The sequence below is a fragment of the Onychostruthus taczanowskii genome, unplaced genomic scaffold, assembly GCF_017590055.1.
Source record: "Onychostruthus taczanowskii isolate IOZ18803 unplaced genomic scaffold, ASM1759005v1 scaffold24, whole genome shotgun sequence".
NCBI lineage: Eukaryota > Metazoa > Chordata > Aves > Passeriformes > Passeridae > Onychostruthus > Onychostruthus taczanowskii.
Window position 1 is genome coordinate 3310826 of NW_024499684.1, and position 17330 is coordinate 3328155.

At 43.9% G+C, this 17330-nt stretch overlaps 1 protein-coding gene across 1 annotated transcript in view; it reads left to right on the plus strand.

Moving 5' to 3' along the window:
• The first annotated feature begins 12965 nt into the window (after nt 1-12965).
• The window catches only part of LOC121336602 (multiple epidermal growth factor-like domains protein 6), a 184462-nt gene continuing 180097 nt past the window's right edge, over nt 12966-17330 (plus strand). Inside the window, exon 1 of the mRNA XM_041405927.1 lies at nt 12966-13042. Within this exon, the coding sequence (XP_041261861.1) occupies nt 12966-13042 (77 nt within the window). The remainder of the gene's footprint in view (nt 13043-17330) is intronic.

Consider the following 17330-nt stretch of genomic DNA (forward strand, 5'->3'; position numbering starts at 1 on the left):
TGGACTTGTATATCACAACAGCTAGTGATTTCTAGAGACTGATGGTTTATTATTAGTTTATTTCTCATAATTAGGCTGTCTGTGTGCTCACACGGACTTTGTGAGTCACATCTCAGCTCATTATCTTGGGAAACAGACCTATTATTTTTGAAAGCCATCCAGTCAATAAATTAGCTTGGAAGAAATGATAGTCCAAAACACCTTTTCAATAGATTGCTGTCATGCTTGGTTCCTATCAAAGAGAAGGCTGGATTTTTTGTCATGACATATGGATTAACTGAGCCTTTCCTGCTGTGAGAAAACAAAAGGCAATTGGTGATGCATGGAGCAAAAAAGATCTTAAAACAGAGACATCAACAAAGAAACACGACAGCATGAAAAGACAGAGTACAGTCTGCTGTCCACATTTACAAAGTCATCCTGCCTGCAGCTCCAGCACTCAGCTTTTGCCTGTTTTTGCCTCAAACTGAGTGACAGTGTTCCTCCTCTCCAGCATCTCAAACCCTGCGCCTCAGGCAGGAGGGGGGAGATGTTAACCAGGGTTTTTTTTGGCCTTGAGGGTGCTTTCATGCTTGCTGTCGAGCCACAAGAAGCTCACCCAGAGTCAACAAGGAATTATTCTCCAGGCACAGCTCCTTTCTCTGTCCTGGCTTCCATTTGCTCTTCCACACTGCTGGGGCCATATGGAAATTTCAGTGTGATACACCAGAACAAGCTGACTGCTGTATTTCCCCCTCATTATTTATGCATGAATATTGCTTTTACCTGATATAATTTTTTTCCTGGTGTTTTATACCGTACTGATGTATTTAAATAGCTCATTACATAATGTTTAATGTGACTTTGTAATTGCCAATTATGTCTTGATGCTGGATGTAGATATAATACAGAGATTTAACACAGCTGGTTCTCATCTGCTGTGAGACAAAGGCTCTGTGCTGGATCAGCTCACCTCCTCAGCAGATCATAAAATCACAGAATATCCTGAGTTGGAAGGGACTCACAAGGATCATCCAGTCCAGCTCCTGGCCCTGCACAGAGATCCCAACAATCCCACCCTGGGCGTCCCTGGGAGCGTTTCCAAACTTTCCTGGAGCTCCCAGGGGCTGTGCCCATTCCCTGGGCAGTCCCAGCACCCTCTGGGGGAAGAAACTTTTCCTAATACCCAACCTAAACCCATCCTGGCACAGCCTCATGGCAGCCCCTGAGGCTCAGGGGTTGTTGCACTGTGGGGGAGGGAAAGCCCTTGTCTGACAGCAGAAGTGACATGGCCATGAGGATTTTCTCCCTGAGTGCAGCTTCAGGAATTTTGTACTTCCTGATGTGACATTTAAAATTGAATCCAGTGAACCTTGATCATTATCTCGTGTTCTTGCTCCGGTGAATTGATATTTTGGCTTTTACCACTTAAGGATCTGAGCACTTTTGTTTCAGTGTCTTTAGTAATAAATGCTTAGCATTTTCTTGGTTTTCAGAGAGGCAGATATTTTATCTACTATCTCTTTAAAAGTGTGTCACTTCTCTGAAATTCAGGCTATTTGTGTGAAAAATTATTCATCTATTGTGCAGTTACTGTCATTTTGACTATTGCTTTTAAGTGTGATTGATTCTTAAAGAACAGCTAATAGAGCTCTTTGCCCACTATCCTCTTGTCATTTCTGGAGATAGAAAGAACCCTTTCACTGAAAGAACTATTGATTTTATTACACCTTGTACAGGCTGCCATCAAAACAGAACCAGGGAGCTTGATCCTCTTCCCTGTTTTACATTGGTAATTCCTCCAGCTTGTTTGTCTGAGAAATGAGAGAGACTCACACAACCTCTGCAGATGGAAGGCTTGGAGCTGCCAACCCTTAAAACACTGTCCCTTAGCATCATTCAGAAGAAAGGCACAAGAGCTGTGGGGCTTGCACAGAAAACCTGAGAAGGTAGAAGAAAATGGCCACATCTCTACTTTACCCACTGAGCCTTTAATTATTGATGAGCTCTACCTGCTTACATAACTCCCATAATGTAAACAGACCTGCACGTCACACAGATTAATGGATTTGTCCTTAAGCCACCTTGGCAAGGCAGGGAGAACCAATGCCCTAAGACATGGAGGTGAAATACAAGTGCTTTAATCCTGGCAGAGCAGTGAGAACCGCCAGCCCAAAGCTCACAATGGCCGTGATTTTGATGGCGATGTTTCCCTGATGCTTTTAACAATCTGTTCCAGCCTGTGTTCAGAGCTGCCTCTGTCAGAGCAGGGCTTTGCCTGCCCCTTGCTGACACCCCTCTGTGCTGCCTGAGATAACCTCTCCAGAAGTCATCCAGGAGCCAGGATTTATCCTCAACAGGAATTATGCTGGAGGACACGGGTCTCTGTTCTTGCCCAACAGTTCAAAAGAAAAAAAATCTTCCCTCAGTGTTTCCTGTGCTTCTGCCAGTCTTCACCTTTGGAGGCACCTGACAAAGGGGAAATTGGGATGAGAAATTGTGAATTTCTGGAAAAATGCTGAGAGTAAGAGGAAGCCAGGACAGGGGTGGAGGTGGGTGGAGGTGCTCAGAGCAGGAGCAGAAGAAGGCACTGAGCAGAAAAAGAGGTAACTTGGCCTTGATCACTTATCTAAAGATTGCTGAATTATCAGTGATCACTCAGCATAAAGATCAGGGTAATCCCAGACTGCAGAGCCCAGACAGACAGGAATTTGTGAGAGGAAAGTGAGAAACAGAGCAAAGTGAAATTTAGGACAGATCTTTGTCCCTTATGTTTTCCTATGGGATAATTTACATGGCTTCCTTGTGGTGATGCTGTGGATCCATTTCTCCTCCAAGTTTAGATACTGCAGCTCTACTTTAGGGGCTAAACAGCCTGAAGTTATCTTTTTTTTTTACAACTTTACAACTCTTCTCATGACTCATTTCAGGTCACCTGTGAGCTTTGGGAGCAAGGAAACAAACCCAATTCCCATAAACTTTTAATTCCTAAGCTATCAGATTCTGGTTCCCATGCTGCATTTACTGACCTTTCAGTAAGTAAAACCAAGCCTTAAGAAGGACAGAATGGTTTATCAGTAAATAATGCATACCTGAACAATATCACTGCTGTGCTCAACACTTAGACAAAACACAAAAAACACCTTAAGTTTAAAGATTTTGGCTGCAACAACCAAAACACATCCCAAACTGTCGGGAAGCAAATCCCATTTTCTCTGAATATAATGTACACAAAGAGAAACTGCTGTCAAACTGGGTCTGAGTACATGGATGCAATTCCTGATGGCAGGAGCAGTGTCCTGCTGCTGTTCAACACACACAGAGTGAAGTGACAGGGAAGGAGCACCTCAGCTGCAGAGGCATCCCCCTTTACCCACAGGGCATCCCCTTTATGCATAGCATGCCCACACCAAGCTCTGCCTGTCAATTTTATCTTGCCCTAACCCAAATTATCAGCTATAACACTAATTGATGTTAAATGAGTGTTATCTACCATACCAGCTTTATGAAATTAAATGTTCCTGTCGAATTTTCCTCTCATGAGTTCAGTACCAAAGTGCTGTTGCACAAAATGTTCTGCAGTTGTTCAGATGCACAGAATCACCTTTCTAATTGCTGATCAATCCACAGCCGTTTTTCCTGCATGCATCATTGCTGGGGATAAAGAAAATGTAGGAGGCAACTTGCTGCTGTGATACAGATGTGATAGAAGCTTCTGACAGCCCTGCAGTGATAACCTTGAGCAGCAAATATACGGCTCAAAAAGGAGGTGCTGCTACACTGAAAAGAAAGTTGGCATTTATTATTTTCTAATTCTAACTAAATTATAAAAACTGATAATTTCCCAAGGTCAGGAACACTGCAAACAAGCTCAGCCAGCAGGTTTGGACTGCCTTGGCACCTCTGCTGTGGCCACCCTTGCTATCATGATATGGGTCCATGCAAATTTGACTTTGCAAATAGCAACTCACCTCTGGGTGTTCTTCTGTGATCTAAAAGAGAAACACATTTCCCTGCTTAGAGAAGACATCATGGCATGCTGTTATGTTAGGGTTGGTTGTCTATTTTTTGGTTATGATTTGGATTTGCACAAGGCTGAGCATCCCCAAGCAAGGTGCAGGATTCTCTTGCACCCCAGACACAAACCAAAATGATTATTCCCATTTCAAGGAGCAAAAGGTTTAATTGTTAATTCAGGTAGTCATTGACAGTTAATGAGCTTCCCATAACTGAACAATTCCTCTTTTGACACAACTCACCATTATATCCTCCTTAGCTTTTCCTGCACAGAGAACTGCTCAAGGTTAAACAAGGAATTTTTCACATCTAAGAAATACTTTGCTGAAGTCTGTATAGATCAGTTTGCATCTAAAATGTCAATAATAGAAGAAAAACGTTGAGTTAGTTTGGCAAGGTTTAGCTTCATAAACTTTTCAGAACTTTACAGCATTTATATTAATCTTTAATTATAGTAAACTTCAGAAATATTTTTTGATTTTTGCACAAATTAGGAGGTCAAGTCTAAAAAGCCTGTAACTGCTGACATTGCCTTTTCCCCCTGTGTATCTAGGTACTTAATTTATTGTTGTCTTGATACTGGAATTAATAAAACATGCTCAGTTTGCAGTACTCAGCCCAGGCAATGCTGATTTTCTTGGAGGACAGGCTGCTTTTTGGACTGCTGTATTTCTTTTTGTGCAGTTTTTATAGCAATGTGGGTTTCTCAGACACTTCCTGTGTCAACCTTTGTAGGAACTGGGTTTCTCCACGAGTTAATCCCAGAATTATGAGTTGGGGATTCCATCCCAACACCATTAATTGTTACTGGATGTGGCCGCGGTGCTGTGGATAAAGAGCCACGCAGGCATGTGTGAAATATTTAATTGCCACTTGCTTCCTGGAGCATGGGCAGCACAATTCCCACATGCACCATGATTTTATTTGCATTTAGCAACAAATACTGCTGATGCTAATATCTGCCTCCCCGAAGAATTTTAAGAGAAAGCTTATTAAACCATTTTCGGTTCATCAGCTCCCTGTGGACAGCAGTGTTTAAATCCTGCTGTAGAATATGTAAATATGCACCTCTGTGTGCATGGCAGTATGGGGTTAACTCTGTGGATTAAAAGAGCTGTTCCAGAGCATGTAGAATTCCTTGAGAATAAAGGAAATTAAATACCTCTTCACCTATCAGAGTTATTGCAGCAACAAGAATACTTTATGCTTCTTAGATATCCAGGATGAGGAAAGCAGGGTCCGTGTACAGATAACTTTTTAAAATTTCATTTATTCTTTTAGGAGAACTTGGTCCTTAGCTTTTGAATATTTATTTTTCTTTTAAACCATGCACCCTGATGAGTACTTTTGGAATATATGTTTTAGCATGGGACATTCCAGAGAGTCTGTGGCTGCCCCATCCCTGGAAGTGCTCAAGGCCAGGTTGGATGGGGCTTTGAGCAGCCTGGGATAGTGGAAGGTGTGGAACTGGATGATCTTTAAAGTCCCTTCCAACTCAGACTATTCTGAGATCCTCTTTTCTCAGGTCCTTGGCCTCAGACTAAAGTCAAACTGAGTGGTGGTGTTTAAACTGTATGTTCAGGGACCTGAGCTTGACCCATTTCGGTTAGAGATGAATCTGGATAAATTTGGGGGTTTGCAGATCACACATGGGGAGCAGACCCACCAGGAAGGAAAATAATATATTTTTCTATAAAATATAACAAAGTCATCTTAGTATTAAAACATCTGTTTAGTTCTAAAACCATCTGAAAATGTGAGTCAGGTCTTGCAGTTGCTACTCACTCCAAATGCTCACACTGCAGTCTGAGTGAGTGTCAATGGGGGGAAAACAAATAGAAAAATCTTAGATGTCTTTTTTCCTTCGATTTCAGTATCACCATTCCCATGGAATTCTCCTGGTTTCTGTTAATAGTTGAGAATAGATTTATAGTAGGTGAACTGACAGGAGGAAAAGGCGCAGACAAATGCTCCTTTATGCTACAGATAAAGCACCTTTCAAAGGCAATAAAAACATCAAGAATAAGGAAAAAAAATTTCCTTTTTCATTTCATCCTTCCCTCCAAGGCACATTAATTAGCTCTCTGACTGACTACTCAGTCAAGGACTTAAGAGATCAATGGTGACAGTAGCCAGGCAGGTAATTTGGAGGAAAACCCAGTAAAGTAATGCTCTAATGTCTTTGGGAGAATGAAGTGTGGTCTAGTTGTGTCAGCAGAGCAGACAGAGAGGGAAGCACACCCAGGAACACACCACTGAGTTTCAGTTCTGTGACAAACCACCTGGAAGTGTATTCCTGGGATTTCATTGGCCCCTAATTGGAAGCAAACAAACAAAGCATTTATTCCTTTGAATTCCAGTGTTTTAAGTCCCAGTGATGTGCTCAGCACTGTGTTAGACAGAGGGGGAAGCTCAGGCAGCTCACATCTGAGATCCACCAGCAACCCCAAAGGGATGGGCAAACCCTGAGGAGAATCCCACTTCTGAGCCCTCTTTCACTTTGATTTATTTTGTGACTGCATTTTCAGTGATGCAGATGAGAGTTACCAGCTTGAGCATCTAAAACCCAAATTTTGAGGGGGCTGCCTACCCCGGAGGATAAATTAGAATGATTGAAGTATCAGTGCTGGTTGAGGCTGGAGTTTAACAGGCTGAGGTTGCTGGAGTGTTGTTAGTGCCTGCTTTGTGTGATTGACTCCATCCCTTTAGTGCTGCCCTGGCACTCACTGAGCTGTGCTGTGAACCAACTGAAGGATTCATCAGGGGCAGCAAACCTCTTTTATCACATATTTTATTGTTGTTGGTTTTTTTTTTTTATTTTATTTATTTATTTAATTTTTTTTATTTGTTTCAGTTTTCTTAGAGGATAGCTCTCTGAAATTTCCTATCCTCTGGATGGCTCAGGAATATTTGATAATCAGATTGGCCAAGTCTCCAAGGGCTCTGATTATCTCCTGACTTGATGAGCCTTTAGACACTCCTAGCATGAATATCCCAGATTTGGTTTCTCTGAATGCACAAGCATGAAGGTCCTCTGCTAAATTTTTGAATTAGTTGCTTGCTCAGCTGCTTGCAGGTTTTTCAGGTGGGTATCAGTGTGGCCAAAAGAAGATCACTGTGAAAAAAAAAAAAAGGTTAAAAACCAAATAAAATAGTTCCTCCTAGAAAATATTTAGTAATTCACTGCTCTGCCAAAAAAATGGACTGCTCTACACTTTTTAAACCCTAATTCTTTCCTTTGTGTTGAGATGAGGCTGGAATAGCTGCATTAAATTTAGAGTTACATTTGACTCTCACCTGTGTAGGTCAGAGAAGATGTGACTTGCCCTCTAATGTGTGATTTTAATTTGAATGTACACAAGCACACCAGATTAGCCACTCATTGGAGTGTCGTTATCCCAAATCCAGAAACAGATGAAAGTACTCCCAGTTGCTATTGCCTGCCAACATAAAACTTATTTTAGGATTATATTGTCAAGAGCCTGTTCTTACCAGAGTTTTGGTTAACTAATGCTAAAGAGAAAAGCTCAGGAATGAGATCAGTGGTCTTTATAGAAGTAATTGTGGATGTGGGTAACATTTTATTTTCCCAATCAGATGTAATAGGTCCCTGCAGAAATATCCTCCTGACTCGAATATCAATGGGCTTCTCCTAATTATGTCAAGAGGAAATACTTTGTTTGAACATTTTTTGCTGTTTGGAGAGGCTGAGTGGGGTGAGGGGACACCTTATTGAAGGGAGGCTGTAGTGAGGGGGAGTCAGGGGTGTCCCTGATATTAGGGAAAATTTCTTCATGGAAAAGGTTGGTTGTAAGCATTGGAACAAACCTCCCAGGGCAGTGGTGGGGTCATTGTCCCTGAAGGGTTCAGAAAGCCTGGGGATGTGGCACTTGAGCACATGCTTCAGTGGTGAATGCAGTGGTGGCTGACAGTGGATTTTGAAGGTCCTGAAAGTCTTTTCCAATTTTAACAACTCTGTGATTCTCTGATTCTACTGCTCTGGGGTTGAATGGTTCAGACCTTTTCTATTTTCCCTCCCTTCCAACCCCTCTTGCCCTCTCCTCTTAAGGAACACAAAACCCAAACTCCTGTGACACTGGCAGAGCGCAGCTGGTGACTCGAGGTGGCAGGGAGGAGGTGGCCAGGGAAGGAGGAGGATGCTGGCAGAAAATTCCCCCAGAATGCCAACCTAGTGAACAAACATCCCTGCCCCTCACCGTGCCCGGGGCTGGCACTGCCCACGAGCAGTGTCCCTGTCCCGGTGCCCAGCAGACTGCTCCGACACGGAATTTGTCCTCACTCCTGGAGCCTGGGATGGCTCTGCTGCTCCCAAGGAAAGGGAGAGAGGGTCAGAGGGCAGAAATGCTCGGAAGGACAGAAATGGAGCAGGGATTTCAATCCAAAGCTAATGGATGGGCTTCGGAGGCTGCTATTAGCAGAAATTATCGCTCTGTTAATGTACTCCAGGCAGCATTTTTTACAGTTGAATATGGTGTTATTTTCTTAGTTATCCATTCCCTGACAAGTGGTTATAATCAAAGCTGTCTGTGAGCACTATTATCAGAAACTTACTATTATGTGCTGGAGGAAAAAATATCACAGGACTCTGCAGTGCCAGAAACTATTGTAGGTTTTAAAGATCTACTGCAACACCAAGTATTTATTTATGTACTGCTTTTACCTCCTGTGGAAGAAAATAATTTTAACTTAATTTTCTTGCCTCCCCCAACTAGTTTAAAAAATGCACCTCCCAAAATAAGTCCATAATTATGATTAACAACACGGGCTAGGTCCTCAGTTGCTGTAAATTAGCATTTCCCAATTCCTTACAGTGGAGCAAAGCCAGTTCCTTGCAACAGAGAAAGCTTCCCGTGCCCTTGGCATGCTGCTTTACATCTTTAATGGTATTAACAAACCTTCTTTAATGTAGTATTGTACAGAGTTTGCTCTGGCCAGAACAATCTTTTAAAAAAAAAAAAAAAAAAAAAAAAAAGAAAGATAAATCTGGCATCATGGTTTTAAAAGTCTTTAAAATTATCTCGTAAACAAAATTAATTACTTCAATATACTCTGTTGATGAATTAAGTCAATGAAACTGCTACTGCTCTTCATGTGATCTGGCTTCAGAGAACAACTTTATTTTCTTCTTAATTTTCAGGTTGGCCATATTCTTAATAATATTACTGTAATTCTGGCACAGCTCTGTGGCAGAAGGAGCTCCAGTGAGACAGCACAGAAAGGAAGTAATTAACAAAAAATGTTTATATCTGTATAGTTGACTACAAAACATGAAGAAAAAAAAATCCCCTACCATAGGGATTTTGAGGTTTAAGGATATGAATAGGCAATGAAAAATTCTGCACTTTTCATTTAATAAATCCTCAATAATGATCAGATTAATATGAGCAGCTGAGTAATCATTTCTGAAAACATTCTCTGTTTTAGGCTGCTCTGCCATGCTCTCCATTCAGTTGGTGCTGATGACAGTGATGGTCCAAGGCTGAGATTAGTGAAGAAAAAAATCCAGAATTCCTGAGGATACACTGACAGACACATTAAATCTGAAACAGGTACTATCCCTGCGAGTTGTTCTTCCCAGATCTCCCCTCCTCAGCTTCCCCTCTTTTTCATCTTACACCTGGGAATTGAACAAACAGAGTCCAAAATGGGTTTTGGAACAATCCTAAATCAGGGATACTGTGAAGACAAATGGTAAATGTCTGTTACCCCAGCTGCTAAGTTAATTACTGTAATGGGAAACATCTTGACAGAAGCATTGCATATGGTTATTAGCAATTAACCCACCACTCCAAAAATCACAATTCTGCTAATAACAGAGCAGAGCTCAGCCTTCCTAATTACAATCTCTGCACGAAAATTTCTTTATATCAGATTGGACTGTTAAATCCTGTAACTAGCTACAATTTAAAAAGACTGGCAATGGAGATGCTGAGAATTAGGCAGAAAAATGAAAATAGAACAGGATGGCGTGACACTGACTCAAAGTTTTGGGCAACACTCGTTCATGCTTGGGGATACACAACAACTGTCACAGCCTGTTTGCAGGAAATTACACATCAAAATTAAAATGCTAATGAGGGGGAAAATATGCTTTAATTGGGATGGAACATTGTGAGAGATAGCAAATCTTTTACAGAATTCCTGATCTGGACAGTGTTGTAAATAATGTGCTGAATTTGGATTGCACTGGAATCTGACAGAACAATTTTCTGATCAACAGGAGAGGAGAATAATGCAATTTCCATCTCTTAGAAAGTCCTTCAGTACTATATGGAGGGCACAAGCTGTTTTTTTCCCCCCCAACCACTTGTACTCTAGGCAATTGCATCCCATTATAAGTGCACAAAGTCACCAAGGGGAATTGGCACTTTACCTGCTCGGTTCAAAAGCTGGTTTAGCTGAGCAAGATGCAATTTAATTTACTCTTTTTCCCAGTCAGGAAGGCAGCCCTGGTCAGCATGTCCAGTGACTGCTTTGGTAGTGGTCAGGGTGCTGTTTGTAGATGCCGAGGTCAAAGATGCAGAACTTAGAGCAAATAAATTTCAGGACAGCAGGAAGTTGCCTGGTTGGTCATAGCAAGGATGTGGAATGTAAAGAAGTCACTAAAGCTGTTCCCAGGGCCCTTTAGCCCAGTGTAAGAACTGGAATAAATGAGTCAGTTTCTGCCTCTGTGTCAGGTCTGAAGGTTTAACTGACTGGGATCCCAGCAGATCAATTATCTCAGGAGGTTTTGAAACTCCTTCCACCAATGCTGCAACTCTACCCATGGGAATCATCCCATTACAGTCAACAGCTCTGCAGGATATTCTCAAATAAAACACAGCAGAGGAGAAAGCACTAGATTTGTGAGAAGAACACATTGCACTGACTGGGTTGGCTTTGGAGTTCAGGACAATGTCAAGGTCACAGCAGCTAAAGCCTCCTGCCCAGAAAGCAGGGATTTTTTACTCCAGAGTTTGGCTGCAGCTGCATTTTGCTGTGTGGCCCCCCAGGCAAAGGTCTCATCTATAAAAAGTGGCCTTCACTCTGCATTTCAGTACCTCCCAGTTTGCATGTTGCTGGTCCATCATTCTTAACAACTGGGTATAATAAATGTTGTGTATAATTTGTAATGATCACATACAGTTTTGAGGAACAACGTTGAATAGTTTAAGTTCCTTAAGATGGAAAAAATTAATTTTTTTTTAAAGACTAATTTACCTCTCCTGGAAAAATGCCCAAGAACTGAGGAATGAGATATTTTGCTATTTTGCCATGATGTGATCCTGAAAATAATCCAGGTTGGGATGACATCACAGGACATAATGAACACTCAGCCTTGACATAATGAACGTCTACTATTTTATGAAGAAAGATTTTCTGGGGTTTAAGGAATATAATTATTAAAAACTATGTGCTCTGCAGGAGGTAATGAGATTAGCTCAACACAAGGTCCTGTGGAGTTAAAACTACTCCAGACAGAAGAATGACACAGCCATTCATTGGAAATTTCTGGGTACAATTATTCTGCTCTAAGGCCAGATAACAGCTGTGTGCTTTCTTCCCCATGAAAAAGAAATCAGTTGATAAAATCTCCAAGGGATCATGTCCATGCAAGCTTCAAAGCAATGAACAATATAAAACCAGTTTTCTTCTTATGAATGGTAAATGTTTACCTACTTCACAAAGGCCCTGGAAAATAAAAACCATACAGGAAACCACGTGTAAAGTGTGTGGAAAATGAGAAGTGGGTGTATCGTGTTACAGGGCTGCAAGGGAGACAAATGAATGCTCTGTGAAACAGAGGCTGGCTGCTGGCTGGTGAGGGTGCTGGTGCACCCAGCCAGCTGTGTCTGTCACAAATTTGTGCAGGAGCTCCTTTAGAGCAAGTGGACACCAAGCCATTCCATCGGAGTGGAAAGGAATCACAGATTTTAGCTCTGGCTGGCCCAGGGCCCATCTGCTGTTCACAGCCCAGTGCCTGGTTAGTCACAGCTCTCTGGAGAGAGGGAAACCGTGCTGTAATGCACCCGGAGACCTGCATTAGATCATAAAACGCTTAAGGTGTGTTTTTCTCAATTTTTTATTTGCTACTATGCACAGTTCCCTTTCCAGGTCAGTTGGTCTCCCTTCTCTCAGCAGTAAAGGGGAAAGAGTTGTGTTTTGACAGCAGTAAAGGTCTGGAGAGATCATAAAGATGAGAGGATGGTAGGCAGCCCTGGGATTTAAAAACCACTCCTGAGTTGCCAGTTTTATGTTCCTGCTGTCACTAACTCTCAGCAGTAGCGGTGTTATCCCTCCCTCAAGATGTTAAACGCGTTTATTTTCACGATTACCTCTCGGAAGCGCTCAGATACGATTGCACTGGGCATCCTGTACAGAACAAAGAAGGACCAGAGGAAATAAAGGGCAGCCAATATCCGTGTCTGTCAGCGCTCTCGGCATCCCGGCAGCGCAGGGAGCGCGGGGCGGCTGGAGCCTGCCCATCCCTGCGTACGGACACGCAGAACACCCGCTGCCTGTCTGCTCCCGGAGCTGGGAATGCGGAGCAGGGAAAGCTCCCTTTGCAGGAGGAGGAGCAGAGCAGTATTCCCGCGGGGAGCTCCCGGGACGCGGCACAGCCGGGCGGGCACCGCACGGAGCTCCGCGCTCCGAGCCGAGAAGCGGGCACCGTACGGAGCTTCGCGCCGAGGGGTGGGCACCGCACGGAGCTTCGCGCCGAGGGGCGGGTATCCCACGAAGCTCGGAGCTCCGCGCCGAGAGGTGGGCACCGCACGGAGCTCGGAGCTCCGAGCCGCGGGGCGGGGCTGGCCCGGCGGGGCGGGGATGGGGCCGGGCCGGAGCCGCTCCGCCCGTGGCGCGGCTGTGCCGCCGCTTTAAATGATTTGGGGGCCGGGGCTGCTGCTCCTGCTGCTGCGGGTGAGGGTGCTGCTCCGGCCGGCGCTCCATCCTCCCTCCCCGGCAGCGCCATGCGAGCCGGGCCGGCGCTGCTGTCCGTGCTGCTGGGCTGCGCTCTGGCCGCGGAGCCGCGGCTGCAGCGGGGCATGTGAGTGTGGGGCTCGGCCGGGACACGCTGCCTGTGGCCCTGCGGGGAGGCTCCGGCTCCCCTCGGCTCCCCGGGGCGGCGGGGAAACTTTGGGTGGGTGCGCCGTAACTCCGCGCATCCCCAGCGCCCGTCCCGGCCCGCGGAGTTCTCCTGGATGGGCTTGCGGGGCTCCGGGGAGGGAGAGCTGGGCTGGACTGGGCTTTGCCGCGGGAGGTGAGCAGCTCCGGGGCTGCTTCTGTCTTCGCTATCAACCTGGGGAGAGCAGCAGGACGAAGATCGGGGTGCCAGCTGGGGATCCGTGCGGGAAGGGCAGGGAGCGGGGAGCATCCATCCATCCATCCATCCATCCATCCATCCATCCATCCATCCATCCATCCATCCATCCTCCCGCGGCCGGGAGCGCACAAAGAGCTCGGGCCGCACGTGTGCGGCTGCCGCGGCGCCGGGCAACTTTCTCCGAGGGGTTCTGCACGGCACGAGCAACAAATGCCCTTTGTTGAGTCCGGAGGTAGTTCTCTGGTCGGCTCCTGGAAGAGAGTAGCTGGCCGCATGCACGAAACCTGCGGTTAAAGTTTTTGCGTGTTGAAATTGAGTGTTGATGGAAACTGTTTCCTGTGTACCTTTACTTTTCCTTGTGTATCTTTCTCGTCTTGTGTTTTAAGGAGTGTTGTGTCCCCCTCTCAAAGCAACCTGAGAACAGCCTTTTCAAATATCTGTGTGTAGCCTAATTTCTAACCTCTCTTATCTTCCTGGGTTTTATCTTCATCAACTTCATCCCACTCTTTCATAATTAATGTCTTGTATTTGCTTTTAGTTTAGTTCTTTATTCTGTCTGAAAATTGAGATTTCCAAGCCTATTGCTCGCTGGTTTCTATGCAATGCATATTTACACAGCGTTTACCAGAAGTGCTTTTAAGGTGGTTTGTATTACTCCATTTTGCTGGAGCACGAAGTATCCATCACAGTGCTTAGAGAAGTTAAGCTCATTCTGTGGTAAAACGTTTTCCTTTGTTAAAAGTGCTCTGTGTTCCTTTCAGGCATGCTTTGTGCTCTCTTTCTGAGCAATTACTCTATCGGGAGGAGGAATAGCATTGGCCTACATTAATCTGTTTGCATTTGACATCAGTAATAACTATGATTCTGCACTTTTGAAGCTGGAGGTGCTGTTAACTGTGAATTGCCTCCAAACAACTTTTGTTTGCTTTTACCTTTTTAAAGACAGTGTCACTGAAAGAGCAGAGGAAGCATTCCCTTCTGGAAGTGATGCTGTGTGAGGATGCTGCTGCTGGGCTGGAGTCACTGGGAGCAGCAGTGCACTGTCAGCCAGCAGCAGTCAGGAGCAGCCACCCAAACCCCCAGCCCTGTGTCAGAGCCTTGAGTGCTTTTCCCAAGGCTCATATTCCTGAAATTACTGCCTTTCTTCCTGCTTTTCCCCAGCTGGGGCAAGTATAAGTATCGCTCCAAACTTTTTTGCTATTTAGGGATTTTACCTTTGGTGTAAGCACAAATGCAAGATGTCACCACCCTTTAGGAGTGAGTCTGCCAGCTTTCAGCAAGAAACAGCGACATGCCCAGGAGGATTTTTTCACTGAATCACCTTTTTCTAACAATTCTGGTTTGACTTTGGTCATCTGCAGGCAGTGAAATCAGAACAGCAAATGTATCCCTTGGAACATGCCATGCTGAGTGTGTTCTTTGCTGTTGTTTTGATTGAGATCTTATGTGGCTGAGGCTATACAGGATATTCTTCATAATTGTTTTTGTTCTGTTGCTAACTTGAGCATTTGCTCCTAGCTGGAAATGGGAGGGATCTGTGGGGATGCTGGTGTTCTGCTTCCAAGCCCCCTGAGGAGATTTAATGTAGAACAGATTAGAGAATGATGAGATATTTTTATCAACTGCTTTTCCTTACAATTAGCCCTTGATGATCCTCCAACAGAACTTCAGAGAACTCTGGAATGACCAGAGAGCAGATATGCCATTTTCATTGTAGAGCATATGTGAGCCTTTAAATGAGGAATTAACCATGTCTCATGATAAAAAGCACATTTTTAACACTTTGTAGTGAGCTCTCTAGCCCAAAACTGGGGTGTGCAAGACAATGCAAGTGTGATGTGTGGTTATCTAGCTTTGGGCTTCACAGAAATTAGGGAGTAGCTGTTGGACAGTGCAGAAATGGGACCTAAAAGAGGACTTGAGTTGCTGTCAGAAGTGGTAAATGCTGTCCTAGACAAACATTCCACTGAGGGTTGGAGCAGTACAGATGTCTGCTCATAGCTGGGGGTGTAGGACAGAGCAGAGGCAGTGGAGTTATGAGCTATGTGCTGGGACCCCCCTTTATGCAATAAATATCACCTTTCAGAGTCAGGACTGGGACAGGGCTCAAGAACGGATTCTTCTTGTCCCAGGTGAGGTGGGTGAGGACTTCCCTGGAAAAGGCAGGAGGTCAGTTTTGTTCCTGTCAGCATTAAGCCCCTTCACTTGCTCTGTGTCCATCTGAAGGGGCTGCTTTGCTTTTAGAAGATCCAGTCTCAATCTTGCAATAAAACTTTTGCTTAGGGTTTTTCTTTACTGCTCACATGTCGTATCTGCATATTTTCACTTTCTCCACAAGCAATCTGGTCGCATTCCAAGGAACACCTGGATGCAGAGCTGGATTCCTGGCTGAGTTACTGTTTTCCAGCTTCTTCAATTCTTTGGGGCACTATCGGCTTTCTTGTGCTCCTCCCGATAAATCACGTTCCCAAAAGCAAATTCTAGCATCCACATGTTATCTGCATCTGCAAACCTCGAGTGACCCTGGCCCTTCAGCTGTTCCAGCTGTTGGGTGCAATGGCACAGGGCTGGTTTTGCACCACTGCAAACAGATGTGGCTGCAGACACTATCTTTCAGTGACATAAATAAAAATTCCTTTTAAGGCATAATTAAAAAAGGCAAAGTCCACTTTTTTTTTCTTTTTCTTGATGGAATGCGTTTCAAGAATTAACTGCTGTTGTGCAAAGCGTTTCCATATGAGGAGATGCCTCCAAGTTGTGATTGTTACAGCGGAACAAATTGCACGTCAATTTGAATATTTGGAACGCAGTGCAGAAAACAAAATGAGAGATGCTTCCATAAAGTGTATGGAGATACAACTTAAACTTGGAGCCTGGAATTTTGTTATAATACTGTCCAAATGATGTGAAAAGTAGATTGTGTAATCATTTCTTGGTGAGAAATTGTCTCAATATATTGGCTGTTTAGCAAATATACTTTATTTTCACCTCCAGTGATGTCAATTTGCAGGTGTGAGGAAAGCTTGTAAGCTTGTCTTCCTAACATTAAATGAGGACATAAAGTATGTTTCCTTTTTTGAGTTGAGCTGAATAATGTAGCAGAATCTCCTTCCACTTCTTTGGATGGATTGTCTTAGACTTGGAGATTTTGTAGTTAAAAAAATTTGCAAGTTTTTCTGGTGAAAATAAGGACCTGATTTGCTAGTGGTGTATTCAGATTTGTACCATAGTTTAATTTTGTATTAAATTTGTGCATCAAGTGAGATTAAGTGTTTCTCTTTAAAGCTTGGTTGAAGGGATTTGTCAATGAGAGTCTTTGGCAAATTTTGCTTTAGGCTACTGAATTTTGCCTAACTAGTTTTCAGCTGAAACCTCAAGCCCTTCTTCCCATTCCTGTCTGCTCAGACTCCATAGGGTTGCAGCAAACCCTGACTCCTCCTGAGCAGCAGCTACTCCAGCCTTTGGGGTTTGGATAACATGATTTCAGGAAGCATGGTTTGAATGAGTTGGCATAAAGTCCGTGGTGGTTTCGTCCCCTCATTTCCCCAATCCTTGAGTTTGCAGTTGAAGACTGAGGTGTTTCTGATCTTTGTGCATGTGAGGATCACACTGAACAGAAATAGTCTTTTGTAGCCTGTGCACTACAGGATGCTGCCAGCAGATAGAGCTCATGCTGGTCAGCACCACAGCACAGAACCCCATTCCTCAAGACTTTGCACTTCCAGCTTCTGTTTCACAGTTCCTAGAGGAATATTAATTTTGAATTCAGTCTTTTAACAGATGGCAAAGCACTCTTTTCCTCCTTTTCTGCCCCAGTATATTCACTGTCAGGGGACTTAAAGATAATGAATGAGTGTCATGGTGGTACTGTGCTTTTCCTGATTTATGACGTTTTCCTGCTCTTCAGGAGAAAAATGAGATCAAGACTTTCTCCTAAACTCTGAAATAGCTGTAAGACAGCATAGTAAAATCTGATAGCCTGAAGTTATTATATTTATCAAAGATGAACTTG